This window comes from Bombus huntii, chromosome 1 (genome assembly GCF_024542735.1).
Source record: "Bombus huntii isolate Logan2020A chromosome 1, iyBomHunt1.1, whole genome shotgun sequence".
Taxonomy (NCBI): domain Eukaryota; kingdom Metazoa; phylum Arthropoda; class Insecta; order Hymenoptera; family Apidae; genus Bombus; species Bombus huntii.
Genome location: NC_066238.1, coordinates 10,647,380 through 10,669,835, shown reverse-complemented (window position 1 = coordinate 10,669,835; position 22,456 = coordinate 10,647,380). Strand labels below are relative to the sequence as shown.

Here is a 22,456-nt window from a genome sequence, read left to right as displayed (position 1 = left end):
GTTTCTATCCGTCTTAATAACCAATCGCTTTGATCGCGTCGCGCTACTCCAACCAGACGCTTTCGCGCGTCTTCTTCGTTCGTTTCTCGCCGTTTCACTTAAGAATATTATTGTTTTGGTCCGCGTCCGGATTTATAGGGGGCGATTTTTCGCGCTGCTCGTTTTTCTTTTTTCTTTTCTTTTTTCTTTTTCCTTTTCTTTTTGTCCGCAGAGTTCGTTATTCCTCGTGGAACAGCTGCCGCTTGGAAATCACATTTAATCGCGTTGAATCGCGTTCTTTCACGAGTGGCTTCTCACAGCGAAGTTTCTCTCTGGTATTTGATTTAATAGGACGATATAAAAGGGGTGTTCCCTCGCTCGCTATCTCTTTTTATTCCTCAGCGGCGGACGACGCGAACGACGTTATTTTGAAAATGTGGAAGATTCCTTGGGCACAAACATGTCAGAGCGCGACGGGGACATGAAAGGCGTAATTTAAGAACCGCCGCGTCGCTTTGAATGGAAACTTAAATCACTTCGTTTCTCTTTCTATCCTTGATCCGTTTTCATCGGAGCTGACGTGCTTCGTTACGGGCTTCATAATTTGTCGCTTTTGTCCGTTGACGGATCATTAAACGGATGAAGCATTCGATTAAATTGTATCTCCTTCGGCTGAATTCATTCCTGGCTTTTATATAACGTACAATACTATTTTGGTAACGCCGCTTTCACGCTCCCGTCCCGGGCTAATTGACGAGCACGATGATTGATATGAAATTACTAACGAGTACACTGTTATTCACACACCATACGTAATACCTACGTCTTGACTATAGAGATTCCTATAAATTTAATTTCTAATACAGGATATGACAAGAGAAATAAGAAAGTCGAAACAGTTAGAAACGTGAGAACGAATGACATAGAAAGTGACTCGAAGCTTTTCTCTCAAGTCCGTCTAAAATTCTCCAACGCTATTTCATTTCATCGACATGGCTACTTTAAATCCTCCGATGCGTCGCTTCCACCTTAAAAAATATAAGTCTGAAGTAACCGGTAAAAATGGTTCTTATAATTTTCGATAAGGGTCGTGTTAGTTACTAAGTATACATCAGACTCAGCAAGAATCACCGTGAACAAATTAGATCCGAGTAGAATCATTTCCGACTTGTCAAGACCGAGTAAAGGTCATCTTAAACTCATACCTAGTAAAGGTCGACCCAGAGTCAGCAGGAATTAACATCCCTAGAAGCTCAAGGGTGCAGACAAGAACTACCCCCTTGCGTATCTCGTGTCCATAGAAGCCAGATTCTAGAGACTTAGCTAAAACCATCTTTAAGTCGAGAAATCTCGTAACTGCGTGGTTTTCAAGTCCCAAGGTCCAAAGATGACATCGTTCCGTGATGCTGTAGTGAGAAAGGGGGAAAATAAGGAAGCGAGAGTTTCGACGCTAGCGAAGTCGTCAGTAAGGCTACTCATCGCTAAAAGGTTCCTGTCTCAGACGCTGAAATAGTACTACAAGTTAGGTCGGAGATTGTACGTAGAGGAGGATAGACGAATACTTGGAGGAAATGTATTTTCGGCGCGTATATATGTGGATATATATGTAGTAGTACGAACGTAGTACAAAAATAGGAATATTTCAAGAATTTCTCTTTCGAAAATGACAAGATTATCGTAATTTCCGTTAAATTTAGCGAGATTGAGTTGACCTATCGAGTCTGACACGTTTCGAACGATTTCTATGAAAAGTCCGACAGATCTGGGTGAAATTAGATTTGCCGAATCTGACGCAGCTTTTGTTGGATTTAACAAGTCTAATGTAACTTTCGTTGGTTCTGACAAATTTGAGCACATTTCTATCGGATTTCTAACGTGGCTGGAAAGACTTCTAGCAGTCTCGGCGAATTTTCAGCGGTTCCTATAAATTCTTACGAGCCGGGAGTGATATTTTTCCCAACGTTCCATTATATTGGCTATAGTAAGTTCTTAGGGCGTTATATTTTGAGTTTCGTTAACGAATTCCGAACTTGGCCAGATATTTCGTTTCGTTCGTTCGCGTGCTACGAATTCGATTGAAAATAATATGCAATAAACGACGCATCTGCTATACTTGACACAAGAGTTAACACTAGAACTACCTCACCAGTCAAATTGGCTGGTTTTACAATTTTATTTTTAAATTTCTACTTCACGTTATATTTTTTCCCCGCAATGATGTAATGACTTTCGCAACGATAACTAAAAGAATAATATAATGAATTTTGTTTTGTTTTTTATGTATTCGAACTCAAAATAATTTTGTATTGGTCAAAATGTTTATCGAAAATCTGTTTATCGAACTCCAATTAACCACTTTCCTCGTTTTGTACAACTTGCCACACGTTTTTAAAATTTTTACTGCATATCATTCAGTATGATGATATCAGTTATCAGGAAAATTCCGGATCGAACGTTAGATCTCTAGATGCCAATACTAGAAATACCACACCAGTCAAAATGACTCGTTTTACAATTTTAAAAATGTGTCGTCCCTCGTTTATACCAAAAATGGAATTCCTTCTGTAAGAAAGTAACAAATCAATAAATATAAAAATATTCTATTATTACGTATTTTTTAAAGACCAGTCATTTTGACTAGAAGTAGTTTTGTGTTAACTATCGATAGTTCTAGTGTTAATGGTTCCGCTAGACCGCGCGCGCGTTGCTCTATTCGCATTACACAGAATACAAACTCGATTCGAACAATCTTCGCGTTTCCCGTTCTGTGCACTCGTCCGTACCGGTCTCCTGCTTTGTACATTATCCAAAGAGATAAAAAAAAAAAAAGCAAGTCTCGCGTCTCAACGAAACGGTATCACGTCCCGTTGATTTACACGTGTATCGGCGTTACGAGGGGTTGTTATCTGAAAATTAAAATCAGAGCTCCATTTCGGTGGATAGCTCTGGTTTCCTAGACTGCAGGAAAATCCCGCGCTATTAAGGAAGTGAATCTGAAAGAAATTGTAGTAGACCGGATAAAGGAAAGGAGGGAGGAGGGCGCAGGAACCGAGGATGGGAGGGACAAAGCGGGAGGCAGGGTAAAAAGAGTTGGAGGGAAGGCAGTTTATGCATGTAAATCGTCCGTCCTGACTCGCTGTTTGTTGTTCTTTGCTTCGCCAGAGCGCGTCGGCGTTTTACGTGCGCCGCTGTATTTTATTGCGAAAGGTAACTATATATGTAGATACGTATACACAAACATACACACATACGCGCGCATATATATGTATATGTATATATGCATATGTATATATGTGTGTGTGTGTATACACGAATCGGGAAAACGTAGTTGCGCGCATACATATACATGCGCCAGGGGTTTCGCTTTTCCATCCGCTTTTGTATCCCTGAATTCCCTTCGGCGGATCGACTGGTGGTGCATGCACTTTTCGCAGATACGGTCGATTCATCGAAAACTCATGTATTTGCGTTATGCGTATTCCAATAAATAATGGATCTGATATACGATGACCGATATCTTTTCCATCGCCCACCTCCAACCTGTTCAATCGTCGCTAACATTGCATTTCAACGTGTGTACCACTGCATTTCAATTGTCACTCTGCAAGGCGTTCATTGATTTATCGTTTCTAGATTTTTCTATCGGTTAGTAAACGAGAGCAGTTAGGCGTTGAAAAATAGTTATTGGAAGTAAGTCGTTTGAGAATACGACAGAGACAGCCCTGAAAGTCTCTCGAGTCAGATTGAACAGAAATTAACCTGGAAAGTCGCGAGTCGTTAAGAGGCCATCGCAATGCGACACTTACCCGAGCCACATGCACGAACTGCCGATCTGTTTGATTAGCCGGAATTTTATCCCCGTTTTTATTTGCTGAATCAAACGAACGGTCCGTGTAACCTTGCCAATGTCGTCGGCTGACCTAAAAAATTGTACCAGTTTACCCAGGGGAACGCGCGTTCTTTCTCGTCCCACGACCGATCATTATCGTTCGTGCTCATCTCGCGATGATAAATCACGCGAATGGCCAATAAATGCCAGCCAGCCGTACAGGTTAGACAAATAAACCGAGCACGGCCTGTGCGGTTCCCAAACGCATCGGATAAATCTATCGCGTGATTGGTTAATTAACAGATAAACGTCTTACGCACTTGCGACAAATGATTGAACGCGGCGGAAATTACACGCGACGATGAAACGGCCAACTTCCAGATGTCACGTTCACGAATGTTCTTAATTTGAATCACGCGCTTCTTCGTTCAAAGAGTTTGCTAAGATCAAATTTTCAAATTATACACGACATAAGTTACACGAGCGTGCAAGGCGTTTAAACTTCACGTTCGAGAATTTCTAGATTTTTCGGCATACGCGTGGAATCATTACGAGCTATTCTAACGTTATTCTGATCGTTGATAAATGATGGGGGATTTAATCCAATAGCCGACTCTAATACTCAGGATGAAAAGGCGCGAATCAGTAGCAAAGATCGGAATGTGATTCAGCGGGCGAGGAGAATTACGTTTGGAAATGGCCCAACTTCGATTGCGCTCCTCTCAGCCCCTTTTTTTCATTGCGTCAGTCGGATGACTCAGCACCGGTTGTCGCCTTTCTCGGACGACGAACGTCTTGAAGAAGACTAACGACGCGTTTAGACGCCAGATTAGGAAATAAATGAACAAACACTGACGTCACTGAGGCACGCGGCTACGTCGAATAGTTGTGCAAATATCTACATACGTGTGGATCTAAACATTCCAGTGGTTCGCATATATGTTGGCTCACGGAATACGGTTACATATTCTCAACATTTTTACACGGTACGTAAAAAAATAAAAAAGAGGGTCGAGAAGAGCACAGTTTATCTCGACGCAACACGAGATCGTCCGTTCAAACAAGATTTTAAACGCGCGTGAACAGCGTCTCGTCTTCTCCTCGAAGAGCGTCTCGTTCGCTTTTGTTTTGTTCGGTCAGAAAAGAAACATCGACGGACAACGTCCAGCCGTGGTTTCGTTGGATCTGTGGCCGTTACAGACGAACACTCGACGGCGAATCCATGTTCCATCCCCGAGAATAATGGACATTAATGGCAGCCGCGGCTAAACAGTTCTCTCGAGTGTTTGCGCGAACCTTTTCTCCGTGCAGCTCGGTAATCCGAGGGTCAAATAAAATCATTTAGCAGCACAATAAGCAACATACTTTCAGCCACTTCGTCTTGTCGAGAAAAGTACTCGGTTTAAGTGCTGATTACAATCCCTCTACTCGAATGGCCACCAAACTGCCGGATCATCCGACACCATTGTTCCGCTCACCTGCGATGCCAAATACACTCAAAGGCGTTCTCGAGTATTTCAAGAGTGTTGCATTTGCGAAATGTGTTTCGTGGAATCCGCGTGGCAGTTTATAGTCGCACCGGTGCCGATACACGCGTGCCGAGTTTAACGTTAAAAACTATTTATAACGAGACGCGAAGCACGCTGCAGCAGTCAGTTTCTTAATTGACTTTCTACCGTCGCTTTACAGTCTGCTTTGAACTTTACGCTACCCTCGTAATCATTAACTTGAAATATTCACCGTGATATTAAATTATTAATCATCGTCACCGGTTGCCATTTATTATTTTAGTTTGTACCGTGATGTGACATATTCGCGATGCCACGACAGGCTACGTAGAGGCAGAAATAACGGCTCACCCTTTAAGGGAGTATTCTACTGTGAAGCGAGTTCTTTAAGTTTTCTTTTCTCTTGTTAGAAATTGTTTAAGGGAAATTGATCGAAATCGACGCTAATGTAAACCGTGTCCATTCTGCTGAATCGAAATGAATTTGACTATACCGAAACGAGAAGACAAATAGCCAATAATGAAAAAATGGCGACACTTTGAAACTTTGAATCTTGACTCTTTTGTATCCAAGGAAAATACCTTTGATCGTAGGATACGATGTATTTTATTGCATGCAGCCATAAAACAGAATGTAGGAAATATATTCGAAGTATACGCCTGCGACATTAATCGCTTTCTCCACTCGTCGCTTTAATTTACGATACTACACCGTAGCACAAATAAATTATAAGCTGATACTTACATTTAAATTAGAATGGAAGGAATTAAGATTCAAAATTCTACGGAACGCAGGTGCTGTGCAAAAATGTACAAAATACGCGATACCGTGCAACAGACGAAATAAATATTTCGTTAGATTCCAATTTTTCTTCTTTTTTTAATTATCTTAATAAAAACAAATATCCGTGATCTACCGATATACCGCAATCGATATCAGAGTAGCTATCGTCGTTTTGTTAACAGCGTAAAGTAAACGAAAACAGCTGACACCGTATAAATTTGCGATCGTGAAAAATGCGGCTGGTTTCTCCGTGAGCACCTAACCGGGGCACAAGTGTAGCTTCCTGCTCACCATACGGTGGAGTACACACTCACGACTTTGACTTGTATAAAGTCGTTGTTCTAATGCGGCGCCACTCGACGCTCTCCGTCGAGTGCTCGTAGAAAAGAGCTAGACGACGTTCGTCTTGAAGAAGAGGACCCTTTTATGGTTTTGCACCGACTAACCACGAAAACCAACCCCCGTAAGACGTTTTCACTGCAATTCCATCGCGGACCGTGGGGCTTCAACTTCGTCGAGAGGAAATTGAATTACAATTAACACTGGCGGAGTGCTTTACAGCTATCGTTATTTTCGTTCGCCTGAAAACACCATTAACTCGAAACAATTTCCACGAACGAAGCAAAGAAAGGAGAAAAAAAGCAGAAGGATGGAAGACTTTTTGACTGATCGGCACCTTTAATGCATTTAACGATAGAACTACCGACATTTGAGACGTAGCCATCTCTACCAAAGCTAGTCAAAACGATTGATCTTTAAAAAATACGTAACAGTAGAATATTTTTATATTTATTGATCTATTATTATCTTACAAAAGAAACTCCATGTTCTGAGGTCATAAAAACTATATAATAACAACTTTAATAATAACAATAAGTACAATAACGAAGAATATTCAGTACCAAAATCCTTGGTAATAAGAATATTCAAATAAATTTCCATTGGTAAATATAAGAAGTGTAATATGATAATATAATGATAAGCGTAATAAGCGTAATAGAATAAATAAAATACAAATATTACTTAAATTATTAAGTACAAAATTTATCATTCGTCACAATCGATTCAAAATCCTTTTTCATTTTAAAAATACTCTAAGAAATATTATTGCGGTATACTCGAAACGGAAAGATAAGGAAGTTTTACGTTTACCAGATATCGTTTCAATACTAAAATAAAATGATGATCAGCTATACGAAAATGAACGATAGATTATGTTATTGTATCGTTTTACGATATCGTAGACTGCGACAGTATAACGCAAAGCATCCCAACGATCACGTATCATTGTAGAATGGAGTTTAAGTATGAAAAGTAAGCATCGTTAACGCGATACGTATATTCTAACGTGCATTTGTTCTTTCTTCCTCTGTTTCGCAATTGCTTTTACGCGCTTCAGGAAAACTACGCATCCCTTTGTCAGAACATAGGAATTTAATCACATTGACTTTGAACACTGACTATACATAGTCGTACACTCTTCGTTGTGACCGTAGTCTGAAACAAGCGTTTCTGCTACTGTACTTGTAATTCGATCGCTCGCAACGAACAACCGCTCGCAATTTGTTACGATACAATTAATTGCTGGAAACTCGATGCACGTTCACCTGCTCTCATTTCTCGTATTTTCACGATGCCACGACAAATTGATATGAAGAAACAAAAACAGAAAAAATGGAATATACTGGAAAGGAAACAAGTGGCATGCAATATCCACGTAATGGAACGTCAATGACAAACCGCGGGTCATTCTGTCGTCTACCGTTCATAGTAGAACTTATGGCGGGCCAATGGAGGATACACGTATCCGTAAGATGGCTGGAAATATTTCACGGTACATCTCTTTAGTCCGACGATCGGTAAAACTCTCCTTTCGTCAGCATTGTTACGGAAAATCAGTGTGCATTTTTCACGAGTCGGCGCACAATAGGAAGGGAACGTCGAAGCATCCGAAGCCGCCTCCCATTGTGATTTTTCCATCCGCGTTTTTCCTTTTGCGGAACTCCATCCATTTGTTCGCGGGATCGAAGTTTGCGGATGTTTCGCAGCCATTCGGACCGAATGCTACAGGTACCATTCTGATAAATGGAACGTCGACCGGCCTCTACATACAACGCTATAAATCTAAACGTCGCGATACACGGTTCTCGAATAAAGCCCACCATAATTCCATGGTATCTTATCCACCGATGTCTGTCGATGCGAGACGATGAACAGTCGGTGGCATACTTTCTCCATTACGTTCACCACGTAACGTTGCATCTTAGACGAGCGGAAAATCCGTGTTGAAATCGCCGGAAAACCATTTCCTTTCCCATCTATCCTGATCGTATTTACGACCATCGCGGTTTGCAATTTTCATCTTGAGCCAAGGACAGAGAGCCTGTTTGGTGGGTAAATATTTGAAAGGAACACGAACGTGCATCGACCGAACCGACGAAATGCCAGGAAGAAAGTCCGTCAGGCGGACAACTGTCTCTTTTCGGACACACGAATTTTCAGCCTCGGAATGGATTGGAATCGTCGAAGCGTGCTGTCGAACAGGACGCGGGGATCACGCGAAGGATCGAACCGCAAACTTGCCCTGATCCGTCCATGTTTTTTGTTCGTTGTTAAATTCCCTCGTCGAAAGGCTGACATGGTAGCGATGAAATACCAACGGTAAAAACGTGAAAAATTGCCATCGATTGCTATGTGAACAATTCCAATATCGCCAGCGTCCTCCTTCGGTCGCCCTATCCTTCTCTTGAAACCGAAGGAAAAAAAGGAACAAATTGAAAAACACGAACACGGGAGAATTATTTCAACTATCTTAACGAATCTTTAGAAAGCTTACTGTATCTGCAGCTATACGTAACATGCATATTTACGTAGATTCTAGATTCTAAAGAGTTGATTATCCGACGAAACGCGGCGATTCTTTCTCGTTGCATCGAGCGAAAGAGGAAGCATAAACGAGTCGCGTTTTTTCACGAGGTCGAAATCGACAACGAGAAATTCTGTACGGCCGTCGTGATTCCAGAAAACACGCGGGCCGCGCCCACGCGTTACAAGCACGCCGGTTCGAAAACGAATCCCCCGCCTCGGGCGTTTTACAGATAATTAACTGACATTAACATTTCGTTCGGACATGGAGCGCAGCGTGCTCGTATTTCTCCCATTTCCGACGTGTACGCATATTTCCATGGCGGATAAGCATCGCTTTTCCACCAGTTCCACACAGCCTTTTATTTTTTCTCCCTTTGTCTCCTTTGCCTTTCCCGTTCTGCACCATTTGGTCGGTTTCGATGATGCGCCGGATTACCAATGTGCCGCGTGTATCTTCTTTTTTTCTTCTTTTCCTTGCTTTTTTTCGCTTGCATCTGGCTGACGCGGGAACGTCGAGAGCGTATCGAGGCTCTTCTCGATCCGTAATTAAGGTCAACGCGGCGATCCACCGCGCCAGTAACGACTCCTTTTTCACCAGTCTTTTTACCGTGAAATCTATCCGCGATGCCATCCTCGTCGATGTTATCGCGACATCGATTACGTTTTAACGCCCCGTGCAATAAAATAGCCGCTGCGTGGGCGGTTGTACGTTTAATTGCGGACAATGGAAGGTTCGATAAGCGCGAGACCCGTATTTTATCACGTTTCTTTATGCATTCGATTTCACGAGAAAGGAAATCGATGCTGTTTTTTGCAAGAAAAAGAGACGAACCTTTTCGTATATGTGGATTTAATCCTTCGCATATATGCACGAGATACGAGTATCTCGAGCTGCAGCGTTGTTCGTGCAATACTTTGCATAAGATATCTTTAAGGCGTGTGGTTTTCATTACGACGTGAGATACGTAAATACATCGTCTCGGTGTAAAAGTCAACTCGTGTGAAAGTGGCAATTAAATACCATGGTACTTAAATAAAGCGTCGATTAGAGAATGTACTGTCGCGATAAATGCTATTTCTCTCGCTTTCGTTACTGTTACGAATAACCTAAAATTGAAACTGCGAAAGGGAAAATGTAAATTATCTAGTTTAGCAATGCAAATCCAGCGCATCCGAAGGATAGAAGTTAATCAAGAATTTCCAAAGAGTAAACATTAAAAGGTATACAAAATTTGCAATATCTCAATTGCGCTTTGCGATAGACGAGATACGTATTTCGAATATTAAAATATTGTAATCTTTACGAATCTAGAAACATTTAATTACACAGGAAATTACAAAATTACCCTATATATATATATAAAATACCAAATATAAATTTCCATTTATATGTACATATTTACGTCCCGTATACAGCCAGAATTAACGCCCATGGAAATTTCAGATCTTCAATAAATAGAAATAAAAGTCATTTGGCCAGACATTTCGTCTGTGAATGCTAATGACAGCGTTACGCTATTATTCGCCATGCTATTCATACTAAATACAGTGTTACAGTTCAAAAAACAAATTTGTTTTATCTTTTATCTTCTTTTGCACGAAGTGATATTCAATCATAGTATGAAAAACAGACTCTCATGTTTATTCAGTCGAATATCCCGTCCAAAACGTGATACGAATATCATATCGCGAGATATTTCGTCTACAGATGCGAAACGTTAAGGGTAATTCGTCTAAGGAACACGATGATGTTTAATTTGAAAAGGGAGGTCGGACAGGTGGCAAACAACCATGTAGCACTTACAATTAGAACGTGTTAGTCAAGATGCAAACACCAGTGTTACAGCTTTTGTATCGCAAAGTGGGCAGGAGGGCAAACAAAGCGAACCGTACAAGGCTTGATTACAATAACCACCCCAATTGAGCGCTAACTGTCCTTGGTACTAATTGTCTAATCTCTGTCGCTCTTCCGCCGCTCAAACATACCATTCTTCGACAGAATTTGGAAACACATAGAGCAATTCCGAAAGTAGATAGATCTCGACGATGAAAATGTTTCGAATTTGGTTTTAAACGATTACGTTATTTAAACTTATTCTACGAGAATAATATAATCATTTTCTCAAGCGACAAAATGATAGCGATTCTTATAGCCACGCAAAGTATGATTATTCATAACACGAATTAAACTCTCGATTTCCATTAGATCTTCGTAGAAATATGAAACATAATCGTCAGACACGCTCGACCACGATCACTTGAACGTTTGACAGATGATATAAAAAGATAGCAATCTAATCTCTACCTGAATTACCTTACCATCTAACTCCTTTCTCTTCTGCTCTTCGGAAAGCAAACTTGTTTTTTTTTTTTTTTTTTTCAAAAAACCGGTATCCATAAAACGAAATCAATCAGGAAGAAACGCATCGTGTTCTAAACGAAACACGACACTAAATCTTCCCCGATAAATCCTAAGCCCACGTTCTAGACTACCGACATAGCACGCGAACGCCGGAGCACAACGGGCCGGATCAGCCCGAACGAAAAAAGAAACACGAGAAGAGAAAACGAATCGATATATACCGGCCGTATATCGGGCTTCTATCATTCGCTAAACAGCTTGCGGACCGGTGGGCTTATATCTGATCCCAGAGAGACAAGCAGGCCGACCCAGGCTATTGTTTGATAAAGTCTCAGAGCCGCGGATTATAACTAATGGAACTGCGAGAGGGAGACAAATCGCGGGTGTAGGTTCGCGACGCGCGTGCTGGGTTTATGCGATCGGGAATCCTTAAGCGCCCGGCGCCGCCAATAAAATATGCATGCACGCTCGCGGGATCCGTGTAGGTACCGGTGCTTTACATCCCACGAGACGTTGTACGCGTAGACGTACCGCGTGTATTAATCTGCATAAACTCATTGCTATGCAAACGAAGAGATTCGACGTCGAACTAGGATATCACGGGGAGCCTCCGCGGCTTACACCGTGGCTTAACCGGGCCTCTTACGTTCGTTCGATTCCACGTGTGCACACCCGCCGAACACCTAGTCAAGATAAACGTATAAACAGCAGGTAGCTTGGTCTACAGGTATATACGTAAGTATATAGACATTGTAAGACGATACCGATCGTAAAACGGACCTCCTTCGTCGATGGAATAATAATTGCAAAAGCTTGGCCTAGCCTGACGAGCAGGAAAATCGAGTCAGGTTTCGTAAACGAGATGAAGACAACGGCGCGCATCACCATCTGTTCCCTTGCGAGCATCGATAATCCGCCCGCTCCCCCGCAACAGCGAGATGAAAAGAAAACAGTCGATGAATAATTTCGTTATTGGAACGCGCGACAGGAAACAGGTGACGTGAAATTGATTGGAATGTTTAAAACCACTCTCGAGAGTCACGGTATCGAGATAAGAGTCGAGGGACTCTTTCTCGCTCGTCGTTCCGTCGAACCATGGAACGGAAAAATTTGCATAGCCTCGAATTTTACCAAATGGAAGATATTTCACGAATCGACGTGGTCGAGTGATTTCGATTTTCTTTGGCCGCTTGTGGTCGGCAGAAGAGAATTTCATCGTTTCACCGCGGATGAAGTCTAGAGGATCGTAGAGAAAGTTCATCCGGGCCGCAATAGGCGTAATTGTAGGCGGTTGAAGCACTTTGTTTGATCAGCAATTGAAGCTGCCGTGCCAGTACGTCTCGTAACAAGCCCTGGCCGAGTTGAAAGAATTTTCTAAAAGAGCGCCAGAGAGAAATATTCCAGGGAGATAGACGCTAACGCTGAAAAGTATCAGAACGTTTGCGTACTTTGGCGATATTATGGACAAATTAAGATTGCAATGACTTGATTCGAATAAAACTTCGGGTGAGCCATCGAGTAGACGCATCGATTGATTTCATAAATTGGAAAGTACAGGAAACTTATGACGCTACGAACATTGTTTTTTTCAAATTTCCCTTAAAATTGACCATTATTTATGTCATCCTGTTACGATGAATCAACCGCTAAGGCTACACATCTTTTGCTTCTTCGGAATTGAACATTAATCGTGCCTGTCTAATGAAATTGAGAAATTGATAAAAAATGGAGTCGATCAGTATGCCTTTCAAGAGTCTCGTACATTACTGTCCCATCTTTTAACAGGTAATTTTTTTATACCCTTTTAATTCCAAAGGTAGCACGTACCGCTTCTAATTATGTCAATTCACCATTAGCTCGTACACTTTGATCAACTTCAAATACTCTCGCTAGAGATCGACCAAAGCGTCCGGATACTTATGATACGGCAGTGTATGTATAGATATAGAGAGGAGAACGTCGGTTCCGACGTAGCACAAAGTATACGGGGCGTACACGCACTAAACTGTGGATTTTCCGCCTCGTCGGCCGTAAGTTGCCGCATGTATGTTTAATGCGAGCACGCGAGGCCTACGACCGGGCGACTTCTTACTACCGTTCGCCATTACTTATTCACTTCCGGCGCAATTACCGCCGTGTACTCCATCAAAGTCCAGACACGGGAATCGCACCTTTCTTACGAGCGTATCGTCCCCGTCGTCTCCTCGACAGCGCGCGCGTCTTTTCTCTTGCCGCTTATTCGCTTGACGCGTTACGCCGACAATAACGTCGCAATCAGGCATCGTACTGTCGAACTAATAAATCCATAGCCATCTCCCGTTGCGTCGTCCACGGTCGTGAATTAGTTATTCGACCTTTCGCTTTCCCATGCCGCGTCACACCTGCGTACACCGTGTCTCGAGATATCACGTCGCGCGATCAGTTAACGGTAAGTGACACGGGCATACGCAATCGAATCGCTTTGCCTTATCATTCGTATGTACGTTTGCTTCGTACAAGATTGTTGAGAATCGTGGATCTTAATCGGCGAAATAAATGTACAGGAACACTTAGATTACATTTAGAATTGATATCAAAATAGTTTCAGATTTATTTAATATGTGATTTACAAGATATTCGTCGATACATATTTGCACGCGTTTCAGCACTCTTTTTATCTCACCATCTTCTGTACCACGCTACTAACGAAACGGTTGCATTTATCTGTTTTACGAAACGAGTAGCGCACAAAATGGCACAGATGTTTCCCAATTTTGTAGAAGTTTAACTTGGGTTTGTGGCTTTCTTTTTAAGTGAGTACTTTTGAGAATAAATCCTGATCTGTCGCGAGGAACGTTTAGCTTAGATTATAGTCACTGAAGAGCAGTATTTCTCGTTCATCTCGAAAATTTTAAATATAACAGACTTCGTATCGCTTTTTAAACAAAATTCTTTGTAGATTCGTTCGTTTCGTGATAATTTAACGATCGTCGTAATCGTAGTGTAAATCGATATTTCAAGTATAAATTTGTTGTAACAACAAACGCAGAACGCTATTTTATGCAAACAAGTGGTAGACTAATTTATATCTCGGGTTTGTAAGCCTCTTGTGAAAGATCATTATTCGTAGATTTTAACTCAACGAGGACTTTATTCCGAAGCAATGGGACAAATTATTTATCCCATTACAAGTTATTCTGAAACACCAAGTATATTTCAATGTCATGCAACGATGTATCAGAGATTCGAGCAAAGGATAATTAGGAAGGTACATCTCTATCGTTTTAACGGCACCCTGTCTGAGCCGGAATAAAAATGGATCGGTTGACATCGACAAAACGGCCGCGGGCAGCCCTTCAGGGCGCTTTTTAAACGCGTTATTTTTCGAGTCTGCTCGTTTTGTTGGTTTTGCTTATGAAACTTTGTTTTACCGACACGACAAACACGATACCCGTTTGTTGTCCCTGCGCTTTGTTTTTAGAAGCTCCGTACGCTTCCACAAATAAGATAAAGCACGCTAATGCTGAGAACGTAATAATTTTACAATTACGACATTACGCTCGAGCGTTGATTTAAGTTTAAATTGTTCGAACGAGCCGAATTTCGCTTGCTTTTCCTCGGAGAACAACAAATTAACACGGTAGGAAACGAAAATTTCACGGTAGCTTTGTCCGGTTTGAATTTTTCATTCGACACGAACGGGATAATTTCATGAATTAATCGCAAACGCTGCGCGCAATATCGCCGATATTCTCTTCCGCGGTATTGCCAACTCATCGTACGTTGTTTCAAATTTTATAAATTACGCTTTGAACGTTACACGAATCAAAGTATGGTAAAATTCCGTGCAACCAAGAGTTCATGTATTTAATTGAAAATCATATAATAAGAGTCCATTGGTTCTCCCAATTACCTATGATTTTTTATTCGTATAACTTCACGTTCGAACAAGCGAATTAAATCAGTAAAAATTGATTGAACCGGTGCTAGCCGGAATTCGCTTCCGATAAATACACAGTTCTATCGTGTATATTCTCGAACGTGGTAATTTTCGAGGAAAAATTTTTCGAAATCAACGCAACAAGTGAAAAGACCGATCAGTCAGTGATCGTTGAAAGTCGAAACTCGTTTGGGTGTCTGAGAACCCATACCCTATTTGTATTTTCATTGAAGATAAAATCGATGATCGGGCCGGGAGACACTCGACTCCCTTACCGTTGTCATCTCCCCTCGAGTACCACCCTAACGAAGTCATCGAACTTGCCAGCGGAAGAGGTACCGCGCGACGAAAGCGTTCGAACGCGAAACGAGAGCGAGGAACGACAAAACACACCCTCGAAATCCCTCACCCCGGGCTATGGTAGTATATCGTTAAAGGTGGCGAGTCTCATAACGGTTTCCATGTTTTTCTCTACTTTTTTGTTCCAGGTTGACGAGGCAGAAATGGCACGGTCGGAGTCACGGTGAGAAAAGGGCGAGGGTGAAGCCCTCGCGCGAAACGGGAGCTATGGTGAAAAGCTTCGGTTTCTTCGCCGGGAGGGCGATACCTGCCGTCCACCTTATGCTTTTTCTCGCTCTGGCCGACACGACGAGCGCCGTAGACCTCTGTAAGTAGACCACTGCAAAGCCATGATCTGTCCCCTTTCCCTCGCCGGAGGTTTATAGTTTTCATCGCGAAACTTCCTCTGTAAGTTATTAACGAGCAAGACGCGGAGCGCCGCGCGCCACGACGATACACGTGGCGCTTGACCGCAGTCGACGAACTTTCGATCCGGAATCGACTTTGGCCGCGTTCGCATGGAAAAGCTGGATTCGCGCGTTTGTAACTCCGTCGTCGCCGCCCTCTTACACACCCTCGACCATTTGCCTCGCAGTCAGACTGCTACCCCCCCTCTCTTCAAATTGCAAACTTTTAGGCAGAAGTTGTGTATTTAAACAGTGTTCACGAGGCTGGCCGTTGGCAGGGGGAGTAGAGCCGCACCATGGAACTCATGATACGCCCGCTCGATACTACAACCAGCAAACCTTTGTGCGCAATGCATCGACGACAAGCGATTTTGTTCGATCCAAATTACTTCGCGGTGATCGACCAACTTTCGTGGAATTGAAACGGACGGTGGTGTTGGTACGCTCGAATGCCGGAACGTACGCCAACTACACCGAGAAGAATCGTACATATGTGTCTCGGGTTATGGACTTTCATTTCCGACGGGTTTTCGCTTCAAGGGTGAGATTACGTTCTACGTTTAGCCCTCTATATTGTCGCGAGACTTGAAAGTTACCTGGATATTTGCGTTTCTTATATATTTAGTTTTCTGATTAGGTAATATTTTATTTATTTAATTGTAGAGTGAACGTTGACCGTTACAAATTATGAAATTATTCGCATTCGGAATTAGGAGCAATTAATTTAATTGTAAAATATACGGTGCTGTTTTTGTACGAGTTTCTGGTATCCTAAATTTGATATGAACTCATCTTATTTAACGTTTGGTTGGATCAGGCTAAAGAATTTTGATTACACGAAACAACAAATACATTTGCTCGTATTTTTTAAAGGTAAAACAATACGTAGAGAAATTGCCCATTACTCGGTTGAAAGTATAGTACTGGTACCTAAAAGGTACCTCAATGTGTCCGCATTAGTGGCACTTTTTCTGAAATAAAAGAAGACTTTTACACCCATTCTCGACCGAAGGTCTCCGGAATTTAATGGGTCAATAAACGTCCAAGTAAATTTCCCGTGGTAGACGTCTCGCAAGTTGTCCACATCGAGCGTTTAATCGATCATCAGTCCACTGTCCGTACGAAAAAAGCAACCTGCATCGATTTGCATGTCGGAGTGGCTTAGTCAGCATCCAGCAGGCCCGTTAACTTCGCTAAACGATCTGTCGGTGTCAGGCGCGTTACTTTTCCTTGTAACGAGTTCAGCAGTTGAAAGTATCGAAATCGTTTGGGAGCCGGGATAAACGATAGATCGTGCTTCGAATTCCGATTCAAGAAGGAGAAACATCATTTCGATTTTATCCTTTTCAGAAACTAAAAGTGTACATATAAATTCATAGATGCAGGTATACGATGGTGGAGCACGTATCGCGGTGGTGAGAATTCTTTGAGAACGATGAGTGATAGAAAACTGAATGAACGTTGAAATGCCAAAGTACCGGTAGCTAATGGAAAGCAATTCGAGTGGCAGAGAGAACGCGCAAGTAGATCAAAGCGTAGAGTACCATGTGAATATTCGACAATTTTTCAAGTTTATATTCGATTAGTTTACGAAACTGAGGAGATCGGAGAATGTGTGGATACTGCTCGTATAAAGCGAGAGAATTTCGAGCGAATCACTAGAGTATTAAAAATGTCGTACTAGTTTAAAATCAAATCATTATCGTCTTATTTTTCTGTTGCTATTAAATAGAGTTTTATCGATGTTACTTTACGTGTAACGAATAAAAACCTACCTGCAGTTCGACATTCTTGCAAAATTCGTATAGTTGACGTTTTACAGAAAATTCCCGAATCGATATTCAAACAAGCTTGGCCAAGTGCGCTGCTTATCCCTGTACGTTCCTTTCGCCGAGATAGCAAACGTATTAACCTGTTGCTACACGAACATCACGAGAATTTTCAACGTGCGCGATAAACTTTCAACCAGAGAATCGTTTCGTAAAATGAACGAACCGGTTGCCGTAACTATGAAAAAATTGGCAATATCCCAAGATAGAATTTCACTGGCTGAAACAAGACCTTTATATTTACACCAAGAGCATTTGCAGCAAAGTACATCGATTCTATAAACTGTAACAGACACTCGTTTCTCGCTGTACCCCTTAAACGTTCAACTCCTTACCTCCAGCACGAAAAGGGGCTCGTTAATGTAATACATAGCGCAGAGTCGTTTCCGGAGAATCAATTCAGAATCGCGTTTCGTTGAGCAACCACGAGTCACCTACGAAAAAAGGAGAAAGAGAAATAAAGAGAGCAACTAAAAAAAAGCGAAATATACATGGCAAGAAGAGAAATATCGCCATAACTTTCGTTTCGTTGAAAATGGTTGTACGGTCGTACGTTGAAAACGGTTTTTCATTAAAGAAATGGAAACGCCATCGTCGGGCTTTATCAAATGCTTGCTCTTAATTGCGATATAAATTTTCCTGGAAACCAGCGGAAAGAAATGTCCCCGTTTCGGGACCATTCATCCCAGTGTCGATAGAGTAGAAGCAATTAATGATGTTTCCGTAGCGACCAAACGCAATCCTTAAAGGGTCCGCTACGTTGAAAGAGACAATTCGCGATTGGACAACGCGAGAACGAGGCTAACAGCGACGAAAAAAATAACGTTGCCGCAGAACACTTAGGCGAAATTAACAGAAACAGGGAAGTAAGTTTTCCACGCCGCGGAAACCCGTTATTCACGATCGATTTACGAGCGCGATATCTCACCGTGGTGGCTCGTTAGGGAGAACGTGCCGACAAAGGAAACGGATTCTACGAGAGGAACGATTCAAGTTTACCTCGCGAAAAGGGAGAAGTTGCAACGACAGCCGAGGATCGTGAGAATTCTAGAGGGTGCGAGCGATATATCGAGGCTTCATTAATAATAATAGCGTGCTTGATTCACGGGCGACCGCTTTGTTTCGCTGATGGGTATCGTTATTGATTCTTACTCGTAAATTTTCAGGACGCGATCCATAATACAAGTAGACGAGACGCTATGGATCTTCGTGCTATTTTTTCCTCTTATCGTTCTTTATTTATTTGTAGCTGTTATGAAATTTTAGAGTGCTTTAATGGATAGAAATGCTTCTCCGCTTTCCATCTCCCTTTCGTTGCTTTTCTCATCCACCTACTTTTTTCTTCTCCTACCCCATGCTTTCCCATTTCTCCTCTCCTGTCTTCTCTTCTTCCTATCCCCTTTCCCCTTTCTACTTCCCTTTTATATTTCCCTTGCTCTTACTTCTCCCTGTATATACGTATACACAAACGGAAGGTATTCGGCAGAACAAACATCCATTGCGTTTTCGCATCTAAATTTCGTAGAAACTATGGCGTATAAATATCTTACGAGACGTAGCTCGGTAAAAGCTATCGATATAACTATTTCGCGAGCTGCTCGTTTCGCGAGAATGCTTTCTCTCGACATAGTAACGATAATTTTCCAAAACTTGGGGGCGCCGTCGAGTTTCATCGATGCCCCAGTTTTCGGGGACACGTTCGCGCGACAAGTTCGCGGAAATTAATTCATTTACACGCGAGTTACTTCGTTAGCCGGTTCGAAGCACAGAGTAACGTGCTTTTCACGACAGGCTCGCAATCTGTAGAAATTTCATCTTACCGACGATAACACGACGGACCCTACCATTGCCATCGTATCCACGAAATTACGACGTCGCGGATTCGTCCAAGGATGGTGCAAAGTTTCACCGATATTAATGGCTACCTACGTGGCCATTCTGTTTCTCGATGGCTTAGCACGGATTCCTTCCGTTATAAGCTCGAATTCCCTGCTATTAATTCTCGCGGGGTCTCTGGTTATTCGCGGCACAAAGCTGCAACCTCCCATCACGTTGTTCCGGTACACCTGCACTCGATATCCGGCATTACGTATTATCGTTTATTCGCCGCGTATTCGATCCATTCAGGCAAACGATGCTCCAGCAAATTTTACCGTGGCGCATTTTAGTTGGTAATAGAACTTCGATATGCATAAATTGCAATCGATGCGACCCGCGCCATGAAGCGAAACCACCCCCCGGCCCCGTCGCGCACCAGTCGCCCCTCGCAGCATCCTCGATAATCGAACTATGTTCGCGAGACAGCCAGACGTCCTCAAATTTAGAGAATTCGACGCGTTCTTCCTATTGTATATCCAATTTTACTAGTAATGCAAAGTGTGTATGATATTTAGGGGTTGAGGAAAAATGCAGACATTCGTGAATATCGGACCTCTGACTGGCAAGCTTGGAATTCCATCTCTATCGCAAAGGCGTCATTTTAATTCTTCGCTGTTATCGTTCCCGTTTGTCAGATACGATTCCCTCGTGTAAATATAAAATTGTTTTATCCGGATTTTCCGCTTCTCCTGAAAACGCGATAAAGTAAAGGATTAACGTTAGAACCATCGATAACCGAAGCGTAAAAATTGTATCGGAGAAATTGCAATGAAAAGCGTGAATACGTGGGAATATATAGATAACGCGAGAAATATTTTACGAGAAATTATTCGAATCTGCGAAATTGCGTCGTTATAAATGTTGAAGCAACTACTTCAAGAAAAACTCTACATCTTTGTTTATGTATATCCGTGACCTGCAGACTGCTATTACGCAAAAATATTCTAAATAAGGAAAGGTGTATATTATTGTACCCTTGAATGTACATTATGTTTTGGATTGCGAAGTCTAGGAACAAAGGAACTAATAAACAGATTTCTATTTATGTTCCCTGTAGCCTCTAGCCAAAGCTATAAACTTAACTTTTTTGGTAATGTCCTTTTGCTATAAATATATGAACGTGCTATCATAACATTTTCTAGTAACACTAAGGATCTGAATCAGCATGAATTTATACTTATACCTTTAATTATTTCAATATAATTTTCTATCACAAATTGATCCACTCGTTCTTCAATCAGTCAACCTCAACCTCAACGATAAATTTACAAAGTTTCCATGAAAATCTACGTATCGATCATTTTGTCCGTTCTAATAACTCTGGTGTTCATTGATAAAGTGATACACAGATAGTTGAGCAGAGCGTAAAGAGTGAAACGTTACGAACACTGAATATTCCAGTTTCTATTACAGATGCAAACAAGTAACTATATTCCGCGACTCGACGATGAAATCACGAGCATCGATGACAACGCGGAATATCAATTTACACGAACTGCCATCCGAATCGTAATTTTAGTTCCACCGACGATTTATCGTGCCACGTTACAGGCACAACGTCTCCACGGTGCATGTTTCGTTAGCCACGATTTCGAAGTTTTCGCCGTGGCGGAACGATGGCAAAACCGTAAATAACGCGGCCAGTTCTCCATGGCCGACAATATTGTATCAAGATAGGCCCGGTTCCTGGTAGCAGGATACATTGCGTCCCCGTAACGCTGCTGTGTTCCCCTATGAAACAATTTGATCGGTCCCGAAGATACGAAAACGTTGAGGTAGTCCTTGCCGTCGTCCTAACTCTTCTCGTTCTCCTCGCATCGAAGCTGGAGGAAAGGCGGTCGTATACAAGAACGTAAACCGGCTCTATCCGACAGATTCATCTCGGTTACCTGGTTATTTAGCCATTTATGATCCGCTGGCGAAAACAGAACGAGCATCGATACCCAACCAAACCTTTTCCTCTCTGCCTTCTTCCTTTAGACTCGTATGTAAATTTTTCGTTGCAAGACGAAACTTTAAACTCAATTGTTTTCGTTTGTTTCAGCCCAATGCATCGCGCCGCTTGGTATGGAATCCGGCGCGATCCCGGACGCGGATATCACGGCAAGCTCTACGTTCGACACGGGAAACGTTGGTCCGCACCTAGCACGGTAAGCGACGCTTTTTCATTTCGATAGCCTACCCTCCATATCATTCGTCATCCCTATCTATCGGTGACTTCTGTTGCTGTGGCCGCGCGCCATCCAATTGCCATCGGCCACGACCCTCCAACGTATACTACGCATGCATGGAAAGTTACTTGCTGAGGGACAGCTTGGGGATAAGAAGAAGAGTGAGTTCAAAAATGGTAAATGTAGGAATCTGTAAGATGTTTTCGTTGTTTGTCGATCGATTGTAACGGATATGAAACTTCTATGATCCTAAGCGATCAGGACAATGGGAGAAAATAGAAGAACACCTTAAAATTGTATTTGAGCAATGGAGTAGCAGGGGCTGGCACACAGTGGAGCGTTTGCACCGAAAGGCCGAAATAATTACTTTTCCATGAAAATCACATGATAGCCAAGACATTTTGTATTATGCGCATTCTGTGCAATTTTGCATTTTCAACTTTCCCATAAACGCATAAAAATCCGCAGTTTAGAGATTGTTGAGAATTTTGGATCTTAATTGGCAAAATAATGGTATAGGAACACTAAATTTACATTCAGAATTCATATTGGAATAGTTATATATTTATTTGGTAAACGATTTC

At 42.1% G+C, this 22,456-nt stretch overlaps 1 protein-coding gene across 3 annotated transcripts in view; it reads left to right on the top strand.

Annotated features, from left to right (window-relative positions):
* Positions 1–22,456, top strand: part of LOC126868183 (discoidin domain-containing receptor 2-like) — a 159,279-nt gene that overhangs the window by 53,617 nt on the left and 83,206 nt on the right. For all 3 annotated transcript variants that reach the window (XM_050623414.1, XM_050623397.1, XM_050623405.1), the window contains exons 2-3: positions 15,737–15,915; positions 21,746–21,851. In XM_050623414.1, the coding sequence (XP_050479371.1) occupies positions 15,816–15,915; positions 21,746–21,851 (206 nt within the window). In that variant the 5' untranslated portion in view covers positions 15,737–15,815. The remainder of the gene's footprint in view (positions 1–15,736; positions 15,916–21,745; positions 21,852–22,456) is intronic.